Source organism: Trichomycterus rosablanca, chromosome 26 (genome assembly GCF_030014385.1).
Source record: "Trichomycterus rosablanca isolate fTriRos1 chromosome 26, fTriRos1.hap1, whole genome shotgun sequence".
In the NCBI taxonomy this organism is placed as follows: domain Eukaryota; kingdom Metazoa; phylum Chordata; class Actinopteri; order Siluriformes; family Trichomycteridae; genus Trichomycterus; species Trichomycterus rosablanca.
In genome coordinates, this window is record NC_086013.1 from 13,557,614 (window position 1) to 13,579,385 (window position 21,772).

General features: G+C 42.3%; 1 protein-coding gene across 1 annotated transcript; it reads left to right on the forward strand.

Moving 5' to 3' along the window:
* The first annotated feature begins 616 nt into the window (after positions 1 to 616).
* tecta (tectorin alpha) lies at positions 617 to 18,457 on the forward strand. Its single transcript, XM_062989101.1, has 25 exons — positions 617 to 682; positions 914 to 1,053; positions 1,485 to 1,772; positions 1,865 to 2,002; positions 2,442 to 2,607; positions 2,709 to 2,941; positions 3,110 to 3,289; positions 3,379 to 3,949; positions 4,029 to 4,642; positions 4,766 to 5,336; positions 5,429 to 6,093; positions 7,599 to 7,703; positions 8,076 to 8,622; positions 9,157 to 9,356; positions 9,696 to 10,076; positions 10,223 to 10,509; positions 11,298 to 11,578; positions 12,005 to 12,115; positions 12,472 to 12,674; positions 13,183 to 13,346; positions 14,472 to 14,720; positions 15,384 to 15,546; positions 16,075 to 16,159; positions 16,331 to 16,450; positions 17,378 to 18,457. Exons 1-25 carry the CDS (start codon positions 619 to 621, stop codon positions 17,479 to 17,481), a joined length of 6,630 nt encoding a protein of 2,209 aa, XP_062845171.1. The 5' UTR covers positions 617 to 618; the 3' UTR covers positions 17,482 to 18,457.
* The last annotated feature ends 3,315 nt before the right edge of the window (positions 18,458 to 21,772 follow it).

Consider the following 21,772-nt stretch of genomic DNA (forward strand, 5'->3'; position numbering starts at 1 on the left):
TTGCTGTTATGGCCATATTAAATATAACAGCAAAACTAGATAAGGCTGTGGCAACTCAAGCCTTCTCAATTAGACCCATTAGCTGAAGTGCTCACGTCCCCTTTCACTGAAGCCAACTAGACATGCTACAATAACACACGGTAATAGAGCATGCAAAAGTTTGACTCCCAAGCCGCTGGCTCATTGGCAAAGTACAAGGCAAGAACTGCTCCACCATCAGCCACTCACACAGTAGTAGTGGTAAATGTGATCCCTGCACATTGTTCCCTATCACATAATGGGACCTTTTCAGCAAAGGGCCAACAGACCCACCATGACGGGGAAAAGAGAAGGAGGGGAGCCCCATGGGATACTTGGGAGACTGCTCTTAAAACCATGGAAGATTAGAATGGGTGTACTTGGTCTTATTTGCCTTGTTAATGTGCTTTTATCAGTGGTTGATGGTTCAATTGTCATGTACAGTAAAAGCTATTTAGGAACATGTCCAGTGTCACTGCCAGTAAATAAAACAATATAACATTTGGTATATAACATTTGGTATATAACACAAGCACTAACATTTAGGATTGATAATAATTGGTGATTTTTAATTTCATATGTGTGCTTTAGGTCTTTAGGATGGTCAAAACAAGCGCTTTAGTGTCGCTGTTTCAGCTTTTCTGCACTCTTGCTTCTGGAGAAGGTGAGCTGTCTCGCTTGTTCCTTTTGTTTCTGTCTTGGTAGCACTTCATTTACGGCTTGTTAGCTAGGATTGGCTATAAATTGCACTAAAAATTAACACGATTATTTACTTTTATTTCTATGCAAAGATTGCTTTTTAATGCGACAGCAACAGAGACATTCATGCCTTGGAAATTATTTTTATTTTCACTGCATTTATTTAATTTACTGTTCTACACTGTTCTCTTTTTAGCCATCTCTCAGGATACCCTCTACCCATTTGGACCAGCCCACAGGGACTTAGAAACCCCCAAGATGGATGATGGCAGTTCTACAGAAATTTCTTTACAAATTACATTTATCTTCTTCAATGTTCCCTACCGCTCCCTATATGTAAGTAAATCAAGGTGTAAATATGTGTTATATTACTATATGACTTGCTTCAGATAGGTACAGATCAGTTTCTTGATGTTAACCCAAATCAGTTTACCCTATTATTGGGAGATTCACTCACTGGTAATACCATATTAAGGATTACAAGAGTTAAAGGACTACAAATGAGCAAGATTGGCCCTGGTCTGTGGGTGAGAGGGATGTCATTCCAGTCTTCCTTACTGATCAAAGTGACACTAGCCAGGCAGGGAACATGGTAGCAAAGCTGGTAGAGTGAGTACTATAGAGCAATATGTATCATACATGGATCATACGGAACAGGGTTTGATGTTTGGCCACATAAATCCTGATAGGACTGTTTACTTTAGCATTACTTCAGCATTACCCATTTATTCAAATTCAAATCCAACAATGTTTTTCTTACCACACAGGTGAACAACAATGGAGTGATCTCCTTCAACGTTCAGGTGAGCCAGTTTACTCCTGAGGCTTTCCCTCTCAGTGATAGCCGATCATTTATTGCTCCTTTATGGGCTGATGTACACAATGGAATACGTGGAGACATCTATTACCGCGAGACTACAGAGCCAGAGATCCTAGAGAGAGCCACTCAGGATGTCAGGAAGTATATCAAGAACATGCCATCCTTCACTTCTACGTGGGTATTCATTGCCACCTGGAACCAAGTGACCTTCTACGGTGGCAGCCAGACAACACCGGTAAGGGAAAGTTAAACACTGCCATAACTGTATTTCTGATTGATCTGTTTGTGCCCGATGAAAATCTGAGGAAAATGTTTGACATGTCGTAGGTGAACACATTCCAGGCAGTGTTAATCTCAGATGGTGTGATTTCCTTTGTCATGTTTAACTTTGGAGAAATTGCATGGAGCACTGGGACGGCTAGTGGGGGAGATCCTCTTACTGGCCTAGGTGGAACCACTGCACAGGTAAATTGGCTGATTTCTTTTGAGGCTGTTTTTTGTTTTACAGACTTTGCATGATTTATTTACATTGTACACCCAATAATCCTGAGCACAACACCGTCACTGACACTCTAACTGACACACACTTTCGAGACATGTGAAACTGCACACATATAAAGGATCACGCTATGCTCTGTGTATTCCTCCCCCACTTGCACTGATGCCTTGCCCAGTCAGCAGAAGTTGCTGTTGCAATGGCAGAAAGAGTAATTCCCCATCCACCTTCTTTTCCTTAAACACAGCCTCTGCTTAGTGCCCGTTCAGGTTGATGGCACCTTCAAGTCTCAAGCTTGGGTCTTCATCGTGGTGGGCTAGCCAAATATATGGCTGCACCACACTCGTGCCAAGAAATTAATTTTCTTCTTCTCAGATCTGATATTTTGCACCCTGCTGACCTTTCTAGTCAGGTTTTAATGGTGGAGATGTCAGTCACTTCTTCAACCTGCCTGGCTCCCGCACAAATGATGTAGTCAGCATTGAGCAGACAACGAACGTCAACGTGCCTGGTCGCTGGCTCTTCCGTGTTGACACAGAACAGATAGATCCAGCCAATGGCTGCAGCTATAACGGTAAGAGGTGAACTTTGTGTAGATCTATTTCCTGTACCAGGGTATTTTATAAAGGCTAACAGATTGCTCAGGTAAACCCACTGACTGATCTTTCTTTTAAGGACGTTTTTATCGACGTGGGGAGGTGTTCTGGCTGTCAGATCAGTGTTCTCAGCGATGCAGGTGTCTGGATTTGGACAATGAAGTCATCTGCCAAGCAGCTCCATGTGGCCAACTGGAAACATGTGAGCAGCAAGAGGGAGCCTACTATTGCCAGCCCACTCGAACCAGCACCTGTGTGGTGTTTGGAGACCCTCACTATCATACCTTTGATGGCTTCCTCTACCACTTCCAAGTAACCTCATTTTGCAAAAGAAATTTGTGCTAAACATAATGCAAATATTGGTTGCCTGCATTGACCATGTGTCAATTTAATTAAAGCTTTTAAAACAGATTATTATGTTTTGATGTTGTAATATAAGCTCTCTTCATTGATAATTGATCAATGTGTCTATCTGTACAGGGCACATGTTCTTACCTTCTGGCTCGTCCTTGCTGGGAGGTGGCTGGTCTTCCATTTTTCAGTGTTGAGGCCAAAAATGAAAATCGAGGTGTGGCCACCGTATCCTGGCTGAAAGATGTAACTGTGGAGGTCTACGGCCATCGAGTTACACTGCCGAAAGGAACCCTGGGAACTGTACAGGTTGGTATCCTCCTTTAGGTTCCGTCTGCATAATCTCTTCCACTCATACTTAACCGTGAGCTGAAATCATTTTAAAATTATTATTTCAGGTCGATAATCTCTTAAAGACTCTACCTGTTCAACTCCAGTTAGGAGCCGTCAGGGTATACCAGTCTGGTGTCGCAGTTGCCTTGGAAACTGACTTTGGTCTGTTGGTAACGTATGATGGGCAGCACTATGCTTCCATCTCCCTTCCGAGTTCCTACTTTAACAATACTTGCGGCTTGTGTGGCAACTATAACGACGACCCTGCTGACGACCCTGTGCTGCCGGACGGTTCGCTAGCAGAAAGCGTTGTTGAGTTGGGTGGTAGCTGGCGAGCGGAGGATACGGATTTCCGCTGTACGGATGGTTGCTCCCAGAACTGCAGCATGTGTGAACCGGCCGCTGAAGCTTTTTACTTTCGGCCCGACTACTGTGGGCTCATCAACAAGACCGACGGGCCGTTTAGAGATTGTCGGGCTGTGGTGGACCCTACTGCATTTGTCTATAGTTGTGTGTATGATATGTGCAGCAATCGGGACAACATCACAACTCTTTGCCAGGCTATACAGGCATACGCTTTGGCATGCCAAGCACTGGGGGTTACCATCAGACCCTGGAGGTCTCGTACTTTCTGTGGTAAGTCACCTCACATCTGTTGGTTGTTTAATAATCTTCTTATTACTTGTATCCTCATTAGTTTTCTTTTGGTTTTCAGCTCTGACCTGTCCAGAGAACAGCCACTACCAGGTCTGCACAAGTGCTTGCCCACCCTCCTGCTCTGACCTGACTGCCCACCTGTACTGCACACATCCATGCACTGAGGGGTGTCAGTGTAACCAGGGCTTTGTGCTGAGCGGCAGCCGCTGTGTACGACGTTCCGAATGTGGTTGCGAGCGTGATGGCCTGTACTATGCTCTCAATGAAACCTTTTGGACAGGCGAGAGAGGTGAGGTAGACAGCGAGTGTTTTCAGCGATGTGTGTGTGGCCCAGCAGGCAAGGTCACATGTTTCAATGAATCCTGCCAGGAGGGGGAGGTATGCACGGCAGAAGTGGGGCTGCTTGGTTGTTATCCTCGAAGAGATGCCATGTGTTCGCTGTCTCAGATGTACATCTTGTCTACGTTCGATGGCTCGTCCATGTCGTTCCCTGATGAGAGTTCTTTCTATCTGGTGAAGACTTTGGGGCGCCTACCAATAAATGTTTCAGCAGTGGAGGTAAAGATTGGCAGGAAGCTGGTGAACAAAGGTCCTGCTTGGAAGAGGCCGGTGGTCATCCGAGTTCAACACCTAGAGACACAGATAGGTGGCTCTGATTTTGACATTGTTAAGGTTTGTAAAACTCATATTTTATACTGTTGTTTATTGCACACATCCATGCAGCTCTGATTTCTGAAGTTACGTATGCTGAGAATACACAGTCATGTAACATTTATTTCTCCTAAATCTTCTTAGATAAATGGGGAGCAAGTAGTCCTGCCATACGTCCATCCACTGGAACCTCTTGTGGTGTACCGTGCCTCTGGAAATGTCACTGTTGTGGAATGGACTGGTGTAATCCGAGCCAAATACTCCCACCAAGGTTTTCTCAACATAACACTTTCAACCCTTTTTTATAATTCCACCTGTGGCCTTTGTGGTTTTTTCAATGGAGACCCACTGGATGACCTTCGTCTGCCCAATGGCCGGCAAGCTGACACGTCTGATCAGTTTGTTGAAGGCTGGAGAGCAATAGCTGATGACCTAACATGCAACGGTGACTGCGAAGATCTCTATCGCATGTGTACTGACCTACGGCTGTACCAGAGCCCTTGGCTTTGTGGGAACATTAACGACCCAGCAAACAGTTCATTCCTAATGTGCCACTTGTCCGTGAACCCTTCGCCCTACTTCAGGAACTGCCTGTACAACATGTGTGTGAAGGAGGGCAATCGTTCGGCTCTGTGCTCTTCACTGCAGGCCTATGCTTCTGCCTGTCAGGATGCTCAGATCAACCTTGGGCCATGGAGAAGTGCCACAAACTGCCGTAAGAATCATTTTTAGCCCTAAGACAAGTGTTATGACAGGTGTGTAAGTTTTGCAGTGATTTTGACTTTGCTTTGTGTCTCTCTCATCTAGCTCTGCCCTGCCCAGCGAATAGCCACTTTGATGAGTGCACGACTGCTTGCCCACTGACCTGCGAAAATCTGGATGATCCAGACGAGCCGTGTCCATACCCTTGCTCCGAAGGCTGCCAGTGTGAAGTGGGCTATGCCCTCCGTGATGGGCTCTGTGTGGCTCGCAGTGACTGCGGCTGCTTCTACATGGGCCAACAACTAGCTACCAATGAAACCTTCTGGACCGACTGGGAATGCCAGGAACGCTGCTTCTGCAATGGCTCAGACAACAGTGTCTACTGCACCTTCTCCCCATGTCACCCTGAGGAATATTGCCAAGAGAACGATGGCCTGTATTTCTGCCAGCCCCGGACGGAGGCTACATGTGCGGTAGCTGGATATGGTCACTACTTGCCCTTTGGAGGTGTTCCATTTGACCTGCAGAGCAGCTGCACACTTCATTTGGTCACCACAGATTGTGGTGGACTGGAGGAGGATGGGGCTGGACATGGAAGTGTGAATGAGGGTTTCGCTGGAGAGATAGGTGCAGGGGGCCTGCCTCGGTTCCAACTCTCTGTTCGAAATGAGGAGAGGGACACAGGGCAGACCATCTGGGTTCGAGGCTTTGTGTTGGAGGTCTATGGATATGAAATTGAAATGTCAAGAAGCTTTAAACATACAGTCACGGTGAGATGACTAATACAAATGTTATTATTGTGACAGTCTTACATATTTAACAATACTACATCAACAGTTTAAAACATCTACAGTTTTATCAATGTTACTGACCAGTAACTTCAGTCATATTTACGTTTCCCTTGGGGTCGTTTGTTATGCAACTGGTGTGATATTTGAAGTACACCCACTTCTAGGGAGAGAAGATACAGTACTGATTTTTTTCCATTAGTTGACTCTTGGTTTTATTGTGGATTGATAAACACCAAAGCATTTTAAATACTTGGCCATCAGCGTGGTCCTCATTAACAGGAGTCGACTGGAGGTAGACTGCGTGCACCTTTTTATAGATCAGAGCACCTCAACAACCCACAAATTTAATCATATTAACAATGAAACCCCTAACTTGGGTTTGTCTATTGACTTAGATGACGATCAGACCACACTGCATGAGTAACATGAGAATTGTCAAAATTTCAGGATGTGTTAAACCCTTTTTCAGGCTACTGAATTAATATAAGGTTCAACATCTGCACACTGATGAAATACTGACGATTTCAGGATTCTTTTGATGTTAAATATTTAATAATCTAATGTTAAATTGATTCACATTTTTGAAGGTCAGACACTTCCTGCTAATGTCACTAAGTTATTTGTAAGCAAGCAGACGGGGACAAACACAAAGGCGCACATTTCAATTCGAGAACATTCAGGAATATCTGATTGCAGTCTCTATCTGTTATCATTTGGCCTAAAGTCACAGAAAAACAAATATTTGACTGATGGTTGGAAGAAGTTCACACCAGCATCTAAAGATCTAAAAGATTTTAGATCAAATAATAATCGAGAGGGGAGAGGAAAGATGCCGGGGCTCGTTCTGTAATGTAAGATCAGAGGTGTCAGAAATACAGAAAATGTGAGGTCAGAGCCAGGTAGTTGAACAGCAGTCCTGTTGTTCAGACTAATGTGTGTACTTACATCACCGATTACTGTGGTGGTTGTAAACGTCATTACTCCCCCCCACATATCATACCCAAGGCTCTTTCCATTCTGGCTCTGTGAGATTTTTATTAAACTGCTTTGCCAATACAAAAAGGAGATAAAAACCCTCACACTCTGAGTGTAGAAGAAAATACAACCAAGATGTACAACCACTACAGCACCCATTGCTGCAGAACTTAGAAAGCAGCCTGTGCTGCCGCTGCATTATAAACTGCATCTTGACAGCTTTGCCCCACACTGATGCATTAAAAGTTTTTTTCCTGCTTAGCAGCCTTTAAGGCCAAGCTTGCTTGACTGTTGACAGATCGACCTGTAATCCAGGATCTTCTACTTCTTGGGGGGGTTTGATTACATCACCAAATTATTTAAACTGCATGCATAATGCATAATTCTGAACCAGCAGAAAAATGACAGGTGCAAAAACCATTAGACTCTGTTCCTTAAAAGTGTATGTAAACGTTTGACTTGAACAATGTGGTTGTAAATATTTTTACCTCTGTATTTCTTTTTACAAGGTAAATAAAGAGCGTTTGTACCTGCCTCTGAAGTTGGGCACTGGAAAAGTCAACATATCCACCCTGGGACTACAGTTACTGGTGGAGACAGACTTTGGCCTGAAGGTGAAGTACCACCTGTAATCATTGGAACCTTGTTATGAAGTATCAGAGAAGTACATCCATTTTTACTTATCAATCTACACTTAATCACCCAGTAACACAGTGAAATTAAGAAAGTTAATTAAAAATCTAAAACTGAACCCTCTTGTTCACAAAAGAATCTAAAACCTTTATTTAAATTACATTGTAGAAGCCTCTTTGGCAGCAATTACTTTGCACACCTGGATTTGGGCAGTTTATCTCATTCTTTATGGCAGATCCTCCTAAGCTTTGCCGTTTGTACATCTTGCTAACACAAACAGCACTCTTTTGATAAAATGACTCCTTTTGTTGGTGATGTCAATGTTTAAGACTCTAACAGTTTATTATTTCTAGGTGGCGTTTGATTGGAGTACCCTCCTCCTGCTTTCTTTGCCACGGACAATCTATAACTCAACATGTGGGCTATGCCAGGGAATGCCTATCTCCGGACTCGCTCTTAGTGTGAGTGAATGGGGCATGATGTGGGCAGAACGGGACACTTTCTGTCAAGTGGGGTGTGGTGACTCCTGTCCTCGCTGCGGATTGGTGGAAAGAGGCCTGGCGGCGGAAGTACCTGGTCCTATGCAGACAGTGGGTGGCATTAACATCGATGAGGCTGAAGGTGCTAACCCAGGAAACCGTTTTCATCTGTCCGAGGGCTTGTATGTTTACGTTGAGCCTGAGGCGGTGAGGCTGTGTGGACTTATTATTGATCGTGGAGGGGTGTTTGCGCGATGCCACAGCAAGGTTCCACCAGCATACTTTTACCAGAGCTGCCTGCAGGACACGTGTGTGGACCAAGGGGCACGGGAGACTATTTGTAATTGGTTGCAGATCTACGCCAGTACTTGTCAGATCCAAGGAGTACCTGTGATGGGCTGGAGGAGTTCTACACCCTGTGGTAAGACCTGTGATTGACCTTATAGCCGTAAAATAAGTGTACTTTATAGTAATCAAGGTCTATTATATATTTTTGTTTTATTACAAAAGAGTCTGTGACCCGTGTTTGTATATTTTATTACTCTATTTGGCCCCAACAAGAAAAGTTTGGACACCCATGATATAGGTTCAACGTTAATGTTTTCAATTATGGGGAAATAAAACGGGGAGCGTTTTAGACTGATTTATAGCGACATCTAGTGTTCAAACTAGGAATTTCTGTTTTTTTAAACCTACTTGATACACGGGCCAACTTTGATTTGAATTTTGTTTCATAATTATTTTTTGTACCCTGAATTAAAACTGCATTAATTTTTTAACTGGATGAAGAGTCCTACCCCCTACCTGCATTTTGTAGCCATATTCAAAATATCCAGACTGGCCATAGATTTGTTTTTAGCTTTTATCGATCAAGTATGGTGTGGTAGAATTTACATTATATTTTGACTTTCCATTCACTGCACTGACCCCCTGTCTGCTATCCCCTGTCATGCAGTGCTGACATGCCCAGTGAATAGCCACTACTCAAGCTGTATGATGGTGTGCCAGCCTCAGTGTGCCCCAGCACGTGGACAGAGGGACTGTAACCAGCACTGTGTGGAGGGCTGCCAGTGTGACCAGGGCTATGTGCTGAACGGCAAGAGCTGCATCCTTAACCAGAACTGTGGCTGCTACACAGATGGCAAGTACTATGAGGTAAGAGACGACACCGAGAAGTCTCAAAGCATTTTGAGATTATGTCAGCAAGAAAGAATAGTCAACACACGAGTTTTAGTCCAACTTGCTTGACTGTGGACAGTGTCACTAGGCTTTCAATAGTTTGAAATTCCTAGCAGACTTGGTTTGTGGTGGTTCTTGGTTCGTGGGCTTTTAGCTTGGTAGACAAGCATCATTGATTTAAATTAAATGTAGGCAGATATAGGAACCCAGTTGAGGGTATGTAGTAACGGGACTATATGGGGTTGCTTGGGTAGTTTGCTATGATGCCTTTTTCCGTTTTTCTATCTCATACCCTTTGCCCCCATCTTTTTACAGCCTAAACAGTTGTTCTGGAACAGCGACTGCACCAAGCGTTGCCAGTGTATCGGCCGCAACTTGGTTCAGTGTGACCCACGCCGCTGCAAGGCCGAGGAGGAGTGTGTGTTACGCCATGGTGTCCGTGGCTGCTTCGCCCGCCGCAACCAGCACTGTGTGGCTTCAGGAGGTGGCGTTTTCCGCACATTTGATGGCGCTTCATTACGTCTTCCTGCCTCTTGCTCGTTCGTCCTGTCCACCATTTGCCACAAGCTTCCTGAACTCTCTTTCCAACTTATCGCCAACTTCGACAAGTGGAGCACACCCAACCTTACCACCATCTCACACGCCTACCTCTACATTAACGAGGAGAAGATCCTCATCTCTGGCAACACTGTTAAGGTCCATTAAATGTGATGTTTACTCAGCAAAGTCTTGTTCATTAGTATTAAACCATTCATATCCATTTTCCATGTGTTCTGTTATTAATTCTGTTATGAGTCTTTGTAAACAAGGATCCTAAATTTGCCCACCTTTCTCTCCCTCAGGTGAATGGGACACCTGTGTCTATACCCTTTGTAACCGGCCTGATGACCCGCGTCTCCACGTCTGAAGGCTTTCTAGTCATCGAGACACAGCAGGACATCCAGGTCCGCTATAACCGTTTCAACACCCTCAGTATTACAATGGGACCACGGCTGCAGAACAAGGTGTGTGGTCTGTGTGGAAATTTTAATGGAGACCCTACTGACGACTACATCACATCTCGCGGGAAACCTGCCGTCAGCGCACTGGAGCTCGCACAGAGCTGGAAAACCAATGGCATGCAAAACAGGTATGTGTCTTTATTATTACTGAAGGGTTATGTGAGTGATTTTCACCTTTACTCTGGTACACTATTTAAGTAAAAGTATGTCAACACCTGACCATGAGCTTGTTTAACATTCTATTTCAATGTCATGGGCAACAATATGAAATATGAAAACTTGCGGCTGTTACAGATTTTGATGTGTGTGGGAATTTGTGCCTATTCAGTCTCATTTATAAGGTTTAGCACTGATGTTGGACGAGAAGACATGGCTTACAGTCAACATTCTTATTAATCCCACAGTCACAGGCCAGTTGAGTTCTCTTACATCACTCTTGATAAACCATGTCCAAGGGTTACAGCATAAATAAGGGCTTACATAGTGCACAGCTCCGCCACCACACACCAGGGGGCCACAGCTCACTAGTTACTGACCACACAGTAAGTACTGGTCTTTCAATCACGACACTGTTTAATCTAATATATTTTTCTGATCTGATATTATTTTCAAAATAGGTGTCAATTGGAACATTGATTGTAAGCCAGTCCTTGTCCAACATCAGTAGCTGAGCCTACAAATAATAAGTAGTATTAAATAGATAGCTGCATAACATCACCTAGTTTGCCTGAAGTTACAGTTTAGCTAACTAACAACCCCCCCCCCCCCCCAGATTGTTGTTTTTGCCTTTTTTGAGGACATAGGATCCAAATATGAATAAGGAGGGTCAGACACCCCAATCCCTCACCCTGGTTTTCTCAAATCCCTCACATTTCTTATCTCTCTTTCACTTTTTCTCACCGTCATGTTGTTGCAGCTGTGATGAGACTCAGTATGTAGCACTGGCTCAGTCCTGTGACAACACAGATGTTCTGGAGCTACAGGGCGAGGACAGCTGTCTGAAACTGACCGAGCTCAAGGGTTTTTTCCAGCCATGCCATGGCCTGCTGGACCCTCATCCCTTCTACCAGTCCTGCTACCTGGATGGCTGCTACAACCACAGGAAGGCTCAGGTGTGCGGCTCCATGGCTGCCTACGCAGAGGCCTGCCGCTCTTTCGGCACGCTTACCACCAAGTGGATCGCCCTGGAGAACTGCTGTAAGGGCACACTGCCATCTGCAAAATCCACTGCCATCCAAATTATATGGGTAAACGGGAAGAAACAAGGGAGGGTTAATGTGGGAAAAGGGGGTGTATCCCAAATCTGTAATTGATGCCTTAATGATTCAGGGTTCCCACCCATGGACAATGTCATTTCATCAGCTTCTAATTAATGACATCTAATAAATGTTTTTTGAGTAATTCCTCTGAGCATAGAATGGGTTTTCTTCCTGACTTTGACTAAAAACCCTCTGTTCTGCTGTAACTGTAATGAGTTTAGTCAAACTAGCCCTATTTATACTGGCAGGCAAGATGGGCCAATAGCTATAGTCAATATATGCAGTGAACTTCTAAATATCTGTCTTGGTGTGTATTATGTTTGTACTGTATGTGTGCTAACTTTGTGCCTGGACATGTATTTAGCAGAATGGATCTATGACCCCTGTGCAGGAGAGATCTGCACAAACAACACGTGTGAACAGGAAAACGGAGGAGACCTTTGTGGCTGCCCAGAACTTCCAAACAATGACATCAGTAAGTTAAGAGGGATAGATGTGTGTGTGTGTGTGTGTGTGTGTGTGTGTGTGTGTGTGTGTGTGCGCGTGCACTTCAGATAGAACCTACTCTCTTTCTACTCTACACAGACCTGTTCCTTGACATTAGGTAATGTAGGCAGCCAATAACCGCCAAATCTAAATCAAAACAAGAAAATGTGTGTAGATTTATGCTAGCCCACCATCGCTGAGATCTGGGTTCAAATCTCAGTGGGGCTATTTGCCAGCTGAAAGTCTGCACATACAACCACCTCCTGTATTACTATATTACTGCATATACTGTAGGAGACGTTAAAAGAGACATTTTAAATCATTGTTATCTTCTCTTTTTTACAGACGAGGATGACATAATCCAAGCCGAGGTGACTTGTAAACATGCTCTGATGGAAGTTTCCATATCAAAGTGTCGCTTGTTCCAGCTGGGCTTCGAGAGGGAAGATGTTCGCATCAACGACCAGAAGTGCCCTGGCATCGAGGGCGAAGACTTTATCTCTTTCCATATCAACAACACCAAAGGCCACTGTGGTTCCATAGTACAGGTACATCATCCATCCATCACAGAAATTCACAGACATTATATTTAGATGGTGATTTACAAACATGTATAAACCTATGAAGAGTTTACCTACACTTGTAAGGGACATGTACTGGAAATTTAATGATTCATATAACTGAATGAACACAGAGTTCTTTAGTTCTGCAAACATGCAGGGTCAAAAGTGCATATCTATCAGCATTTTATTAGCATAGTTATGTAGAAGTTGCTATAATAGCATTTCACATGGTGTGATGGCCTTTTAATTCCTTGAAAGCGATTATAATTGACTACAGCTGGTGACTTCTCTGTTCCCTAATAAATCATAGAGTCACAGCATTCCGATCCCTAAATCATCTGTATAAACATCTATATAAGTACAAAGTACATGACAAATAAACTCTCTGCAGAGAGGTAATTAATATGTTTGCTTAGATGCATTCTAAGAACTCCCTAAGAACAGGTCTGCACTGTGAGTGTGTTTATCTGAGTCTCTGGATCTTTCTGTTCAGTCGAATGGAACGCACATCATGTACAAGAACACGGTGTGGATTGAGAGTGTGAATAACACCGGGAACGTGGTGACCAGGGATAAGACCATCAATGTGGAGTTCTCCTGCGCCTATGAGCTTGATATCAAGATCTCCCTGGAGACCGTGCTTAAGCCCATGCTGAGGTCAGTGGCTCACTGTGGTTATATTAGTTCCCAACATTCATAATGGCTACATAAATAAACAAGTGTCTTTTTATTAATGTGACATGAGATTTTTATTGTTGCTAGGTGTAATCTACTTAGTATTTCTACTTACAATCAACTCCAGAATTATTGGCATCCTTGTTGAGTATAAAAAGTCTATTTTATTAATTATTATTTTTATTAATTTATATTAATACATTAATTATGTCTGTCACACTCAATAAGAGAAAATGATTCTTTAATTAAATGTATTGAAAGAACTTTGACAAGAACAATATTATCCTTATTATTATTATTATGTATTTATTTAAAGCAAATACTCAGTTTGCATGGTCTCAGCTATAGGCATGTGTAATGTAACTGCAAACTGGTAACATAATTGCAAACTACAAAGTTTACGTATAAAATGACGTGACAGGGCCAAAATGCCTAAATAATTTGTGACTGAGTAAAAGTTTAAAGAATAAACAAATGAAATAAGAATAAATATAATACATAAAAACAGCCACACACCTGAAAATGCAAATGTTCATTGTGCCAAGATATACATTATCTAAATTATATAATCCACTATATGAAAAATTGAGCCAAAACAAAAACCTGTACGAATCAACATAAAATCAAGATTATACACCTTATATGGCCAAAAATATGTGGACACATGACTATGAGCTTGTTGGACCTCCTATTCCATGATCATGGCCATTATAGAGTCGCCCCACCCCTGTGGCTATAACAGCTCTTACCTTTCTCTGGAAAGGCTTTCCACGTGACAATTTGTGCTAATTTTATTAAAACTAAACAGGTTTTCTGGTCTTACTGAGTTCTGGCACTGATGTTGGTTAAATATCCCGAAGGTCTTGCTTACAATCAGTATTCCAGTTTATTTAGTTAATGTTAATTCACCAAATTGCCATTCCCAGTGACACACCACAAAGTCCTGTGGAAAACCTTCACAGAAGAATTAAAGCTGCTTTAGCCACACAGGGAAGGCTCAACATTATCTTAATTAGAGCCGAACTTTCTGTTCCAGTTTGCAGTTGCTCTATTGCAAATTAAAGATTATTAGGCATGTTTGAACATGCTCTTGCTCTTGTCCCACAGTGTAATAAACCTCACCCTCCCCACCCAGGAGGGCAACTTCATCACTAAGATGGCTCTGTATAAGAACTCCTCGTACCGCCAGCCATACCGGGAGGGTGAGGTGGTGCTCAGTACGCGAGATGTGCTGTTTGTGGGTGTGTTTGTGGAAGGTGCAGACGACAGCCAGCTCATTCTCATAGTAAACATGTGCTGGGCCACGCCATCACGCTACAGCAGTGATCGTCTACGCTATATCATCATAGAGAAAGGGTAAAAACACTCGCATAAACTCAAGCATATGGGTAGATCATTTTTTTCTACATAATATAGTCTCATGCATTTATAAGCAGAAGCAAATTTCCCTGTAAATGACCCACATATCTGAAAGAAATATGAATATATAGGATTTTGTCTTGTTACCAGTGTCACTGCCTTCAAACTGTCCATATAAATAATTTTCTAGCTGAATTTGTAAGCTTACATTCAGTTCCTATGACTGCAGCCACATGAACAGCAAATGCGTCATAATTACATCTGCACATTTAGGCAAAGAGGGCCCAATGTTGGCAAACATATTGGCACACGGTGGCTATTTTGCTCATCTCTGCATAATTGACCATACTTGGAATTCACTTGGGAACATGTCAATATGCAAAATATTCACATTCAAATATCCACATTTGCAGTTTTTGGTTTTTGATTGAATTGGCTGCACAGCTTTCCCATAGATGGCCATAGAAAGGCAGTCCTTATGCATTTCACCCAACATTTGGTGATGACTTTTCACAAATTGCTTTTGGGATTGTTGGGTTGTTTTTTAGAGTGCTTTAAGGCTGACCCACCCACCCAGACATGCTTATATTAAAGACATGCATATTTACTCAGTATGAGATTATCTTTAACAAGTCATATATATACCTGCATGTGTTTCAGGTGTCCCAACATTAAGGACAACACCATCGGCATGGCTGAGAATGGCGTGTCCCTTACTTGCCGCTTCCACGTCACTGTATTCAAGTTCATTGGAGATTATGATGAGGTGCATCTGCATTGCGACGTCACACTGTGTGACTCGGACACCAACGCATGCAAAGTGGTAAGAACATAAAGTGTTTTTTTTGCCAATTTTGGCAATGCCATAGCATTTCTAATAACTGTAGTAACTATAAACAAATTAGATTTTTTTTACTGTGAGATGGAAGTTAAAAAATTAAAAACTGCTTTTACAGTGTATGATGATACAAGGAATTGTTTGGTCATGATTCGTAATTGGTAAACATAGAATGCAATTTTGTTATCCCATATAACCCATATAACCCATATATCGCAACAAAGAAATTTAGATGTGGCTAAATTCAAGTTGGAGATTTATTCATGGCATTGCAATTTAACAACTCTCACTTATACACACAGCTGTGTACTTGGCAGCAAAAGCAACCAGCCAATGCTGGTCTATGCTGTTTTTATTTATCAAGGAAAATTGTATTTATTCAAATTTTAGCTCAAGTGAAATATCTTGTTTGTTTCTTAGCAAAATTATAATTCTTTTATTTTCTGTTAGTATCAGTTATAGACGTAGACGTGTGTGGAACCATATGCTCACATACATTCTGTTTATCCTTAGAACTGTCCACACAACAGAAGAAGCTACTCTGACTACAGTCAGCAAAAAGAACACATACTGTCTGTGGGACCAATCAGAAGACGAGGTAAAGTGTGTGTGTCAGCTCTGCTTGTTTGGCTGTGTATGTGCACATGTAAGGCTGATAATGATGCCTGCAATGTTTTGCATGTGAGCATATAATTGTGTGAGGTAATTGCAGTTGGTGCTGGAGTTATGCAAGGTGGTGTGTGTGTGTGTGTGTGTGTGTGTTTTGCAGTGGCAGATTGGTGTGAAGACAATAATGGTGGATGTGAGCAGATCTGCACCAGCCAGGTTACACGACCAGTGTGTAGCTGTGTGACTGGAATGCTGCAAAAAGATGGCAAGAGCTGCCGTGGTAAGCCACACGTACTCACACACACACACAGACACACACACACACACACACACATTACTACCTACATTGCATTTCTTAAATATAAATTTAGACATGCCCAACCCCCACCTTGCTGTCATTCTTCACCTCATGCATGACATCAATGCTGGCTCTTCTTTTCACCAGCCAATGGTAGATTCTAACATTTATGGATGAATGTGCTACACTCCAAGTATTCCTCCACTATTCATGCTGATGCTCGACCACACAGTAGGTGTCCGATTCCACATTTGGTCTTCTCTTTCTCATATACACCCAACTGTGTATGTAGAGCACCCAAACATGCCGTGACATTGCTGAGATTTGAACTCTGGTCTCAGTAGTGATGGGCTAGTGTATTAGACAGCTGGGTCAGTGGAGCCCACCTGTTTTGCTTTACCCTACATGTACATTGAAAAGATAAAAGCATTATTTCTTCTCTCCCGGTGGCATGATGGCTCGGTGGGTAGCACTGTCGCCTCACAGCTAGAAGGTCCTGACTTCGATCCCCAGGTGAAGCGTTCCGGGTCCTTTTTGTGTGGAGTTTGCATGTTCTCCCCGTGTCCGTGTGGGTTTCCACCTGGCGCTCCGGTTTCCTCCCACAGTCCAAAAACATGCAGTCAAGTTAACTGGAGATACAAAATTGTCCATGACTGTGTTTGATATTAAAGACTTGAACTGATGAATCTTGTGTAACCAGTAATTATGAATGTAACATGTGTAAAACATGATGATAAAATCCTAATAAATAAATAAACACTCCACCTCCATTTGTGCATCTTTCCATCTAACCACCCTACTCGACATCAACCTTTTTCTCTCTCTCGACTTCATTTTCACTCTATCATTTTCTCTGGCACTCTCTAACTAATCCCACACATTTTTTCTCCTCTCAATCTTTTTCCATAGCTACCAGCTCTAGCGTGGATCTCCAGCCACTCGCTCCTCTGGTTGCCACAGGCATCGGCATCATGCTCCTAATACACATCCATAGCTCTCTGCTTGTTTCCTAACGTAAACCGAACCATGGTGAAGAGGAGAGGATACAGCAAACAAGTGAGGAAAAGAGACAAACAGAAAGCAACCATGAAACAACCACTAACTGCAGCCCGGATGAGCCCTCATAGCTTATCTCCATCAGTGATGAACTGTGATCAAAGACTCAGCTGCATGGACGCTGTCCAGAAACAAGCGACCATGTGAAAAAAGCTTCACTTGTTTTTAAGAAGCTTACCATTAAAAAGCACAGGCAGCCCAAAATGAGTCTGAATTTAGTAGGTATAGATGGGTGAGCTATTGAGAATTACACAGATTAGCAATGAGTGATTAGCAAGTGGAATTTATTAGGTTATGTTAATGTCTGTGAATGGTGAAAATTTAAGTGCCACTTATATTTATGTTTGATTTAATGTTTCTCCTTGATTAAGTTCTCAGTATAGTTAATTATTTAATTTCCTTTTTTGCCATGATGATGTATCTTTTAGATCAATCCTTGTTCTACAAGCATTTCTTTGCTTGAAGTATTCACAAATATCTATAAAGAGTTTTTCATCTATACTACACCATATGGTCAAAAGTATGTGGACACCCCTTGTTATTATCATTATCATATGTTTCCAGCTTTGTGGCGACCGTTTGAGAAAGACTCTTTCCTGTTGCAGCATTAGCCAAGGTCCAAGGATCTCCAGTGGCCTGCACAACACCCTGACTTCTTTCCATTTAACATGTATGGTATGAATTGGAACATTCATTTTACCTAAATGGGCACAAGTTACCACAGACAAATGTTATAATCTTTTAAAATGGCATGTTAAACAAGCTCATGGTCTGTTGTCCACATATTTTTGACCTTTTGACCATATTTTATATTTGCTATGTGTACTGTTTCATCTCATGTCCCATAATGTTACAAAACCAACACAAGTATTTCAGATGTCCTCAAGTAGGCTTGTTGTTACACTGTTAGCAAATAAAACATACATTTATCATTTGTGAGTGATTATCTAGTGCTGTGGTGCTGAATTTGGTTTGTTGTGATCCAGCATTGCTTAACACATGCAAACTGTAGAGTTTAATGTAGTTAAATGTGTTACAGGTAGATTTTTTACTTCTGAAATGATTCAGTAAAACAATTTATTGTGGGTTGTATGAAAATCACAATCTTGCACTTACATATTTGTGTCATTATTTATCCACTTATTAAATAGATTAGTAGCAAAGACATGATTGTGGTAGTTTTAGCAATTTAGCGAGTAGAAGCAACATGCTGTGTTTTCTGCAAGATCGCCAACACTCCTCTTCTACCTTCTACTTCTAACCAACTGGAGTAGTCTTGATTTTTCAGTAGACTTTTATTAATGGGGCATCATGAACAGAAACATAAGCAGACAGGATAAGAACAGGTTAACAGACTAGGAGTTGTGCTAGCTGGTTGTTTATGCTATGGCAAAGCATACTGAATAAGTTGGACTAGAGTGACCATGTAACAGATATTATGACCTATTTGGCTCTCATTTGTTTTGAACATTTTACAACATTAACACTATTCTTTACAAAAACCTGTGATGGTTCCCCCTAAACAGCAAAAGTTTAAATTTACTCTATATAAAAATGCATGTGGAAAATGTAAGTCTATATGCTGAGGCTCAGATATGAATGTGTTATGCAGAAGGACTATGATTCAAATAAAAACATGTTTACATTTAAAGGGCAGAGAATAAACAGTTAAAGTGTAATAAAGTGTTGAAGTGGCCCAAAACCCTGACTTTAGGAGAAGTTTATGCCCAAAAACCTTGCAGAGAGTTTGATTTGAAGCACTTAGTTAAGCGCTTACTAAAATATACTGGGATAAACTCCTCCACAGTAATTTAACTTATAACAAATTAGGAAGATTTAAGTTCACTTTATGGTATGTGTTTCAGTAACGGAGCTAAAACATTCAGTGTGAAACAGGCAATCAGGAAGAGGAACTATTTTTACAGCATTTATTTAACTCCTATAAGGCATGACATCAGGATCGGATGCATGAACACTTTAAATAAACATTAATTATACAAAAGTAAAAAATAGAGTCTGCTATCTACTTTAATCAGTAAGTGTTGGTTATTGTGTAAATCAGATATTTCTTTGAGAATACAGTAAGTGCTTACATCATCTCTACCCACTTGGGTTCTATTTTGGGATGTTTAGTCACTTAGAGGCACTGCAAGCAAAACTCAGTCTCTGGCACAATGGGGTGTGTGTGTGTGTGTGTTGTTTTTTATTTTTAATATATACCATGTATGTGGGCACTCAAGTGACGCAGCCCACCACCGCTGGGATCCAGGGTTCAAATCCCCAGCATTTACATACAGACATGATCAAACTGTACCTGGAAGAGGAACTGAGGCCCACAATAGATTGGCATCCTGTCTGGGAATGTGGTACTGCATTGTGCCTATACTGATTCCATGGAAGCCAGACCCACTGCAACCCAGATAATGTCTCAGAAAAGTCTTTACATGGTGCTGAAATGTAAGTAGATATTACACCCTAGGCTTTCTAGATCCTTTTTTCTAAAATCAGAAGAGATTAAGAGCAGTTGTAGCCTAGCGGTAAAGGTACTAGACTAGTAATTGAAAGGTCGCTGGTTCAAACCCCACCACTGTCAGATTACCACTGTTGGGCCCTTAGGCAAGGCCCTTAACCCTTAATTGCTTAGACAGTATACTGTCATGGTACTGTAAGTCGATTTGAATAAAAGCGTCCGCTAAATGCCATAAATGTAAATTAATTCATAAAACCTACATTTTCCAAATACAGGTGTCAGTTTGTTTGTTTATTAGGATTTTAACGTCATGTTTGACACTTTTGGTTACATTCATGACAGGAACGGTAGTTACTCGTTTCACAAGGTTCATCAGTTCACAAGGTTATATCGAACACAGTCTTGGACAATTTTGTATCTCCAATTCACCTCACTTGCATGTCTTTGGACTGTGGGAGGAAACCGGAGCACCCGGAGGAAACCCACACGGACACGGGGAGAACATGCAAACTCCACACAGAAAGGACCCAAACCGCCCCACCTGTGGATCAAACCTTCTTGCTGTGAGGCGACAGTGCTACCCACTTAGCCACCGTGCCGCCCTACAGATGTCAGAAATAGGTTTAACATTTGATTGTGTTCGCACTGGTGTACCTTTGCAGGTCTTTACTGCGTCCGTTCCCGTGGATAAGAGTGGACAGGGCGCCCCGCCATCTCAACACTTTGGCCAAAATGCTGAAATTTGAACCCGCATCTGAATGGTGGTGGGCTTGCGTAATTGACTGATGTGCCACCCAAGCATTTAAAAGTTTTATTATTATTATTTAATTATTATTTGATTTTGCTTTCCATTTCTCCAGAGGGCGGCACGGTGGCTAAGTGGGTAGCACTGTTGCCTCACAGCAAGAAGGTTTGATCCCCAGGTGGAGCGGTCCGGGTCCTTTCTGTGTGGAGTTTGCATGTTCTCCCCGTGTCTGCGTGGGTTTCCTCCGGGTGCTCCGGTTTCCTCCCACAGTCCAAAGACATGCAAGTGAGGTGAATTGGAGATACAAAATTGTCCAAGACTGCGTTCAATATAACCTTGTGAACTGATGAACCTTGTGTAATGAGTAACTACCGTTCCTGTCATGAATGTAACCAAAAGTGTCAAACATGACGTTAAAATCCTAATAAACAAACATTTCTCCAGAAACGTTTGATTTCATCTGTGATCAGCTCTATCTACAAGTCTAGACCTGAACAATCTTTTCTATACTGGTATAGACCTCACTGTAATCTATACTATAAATCCAAAAGTATGTAGACACCTGTTTTTAGATAGAAAACAAGATCGAAAATATAGAAAATTGTGCTCTTGACAACGAAATATAAATATAGATGAGAGGTCTGGATACTTTTACGGCACATCTGTTGCCAAGCAACAGTATTACCACTTCTTTAATCGCTGGTGAGCACGTGTTTACCTTTCTAGGTGCAAAACGAATTTTACGAGTTCCACCGGAACTCCGTACTCGTGAATGTTCGTTTTCATGCGCGTGCCCGTGTTTATGTCATTCACGTCTCCATGGCGACCGCTTGGGGGGCGGTGCCTTGACTCCGACTGAACCGTGCACAGCTTCTACAGTCGCCAGTGATAAACGGCTGCAACGGATCCCGTTTGTACCCGAACCAGCATCCATCCGACCGGCGCTTCATCTTCCTGTTCATCTCGGTTTGGGTGGAAATCGGTGGATAATTCGGTGAATGAAGAGGATGTACCGGAGCCCCGCTGGTAAGAA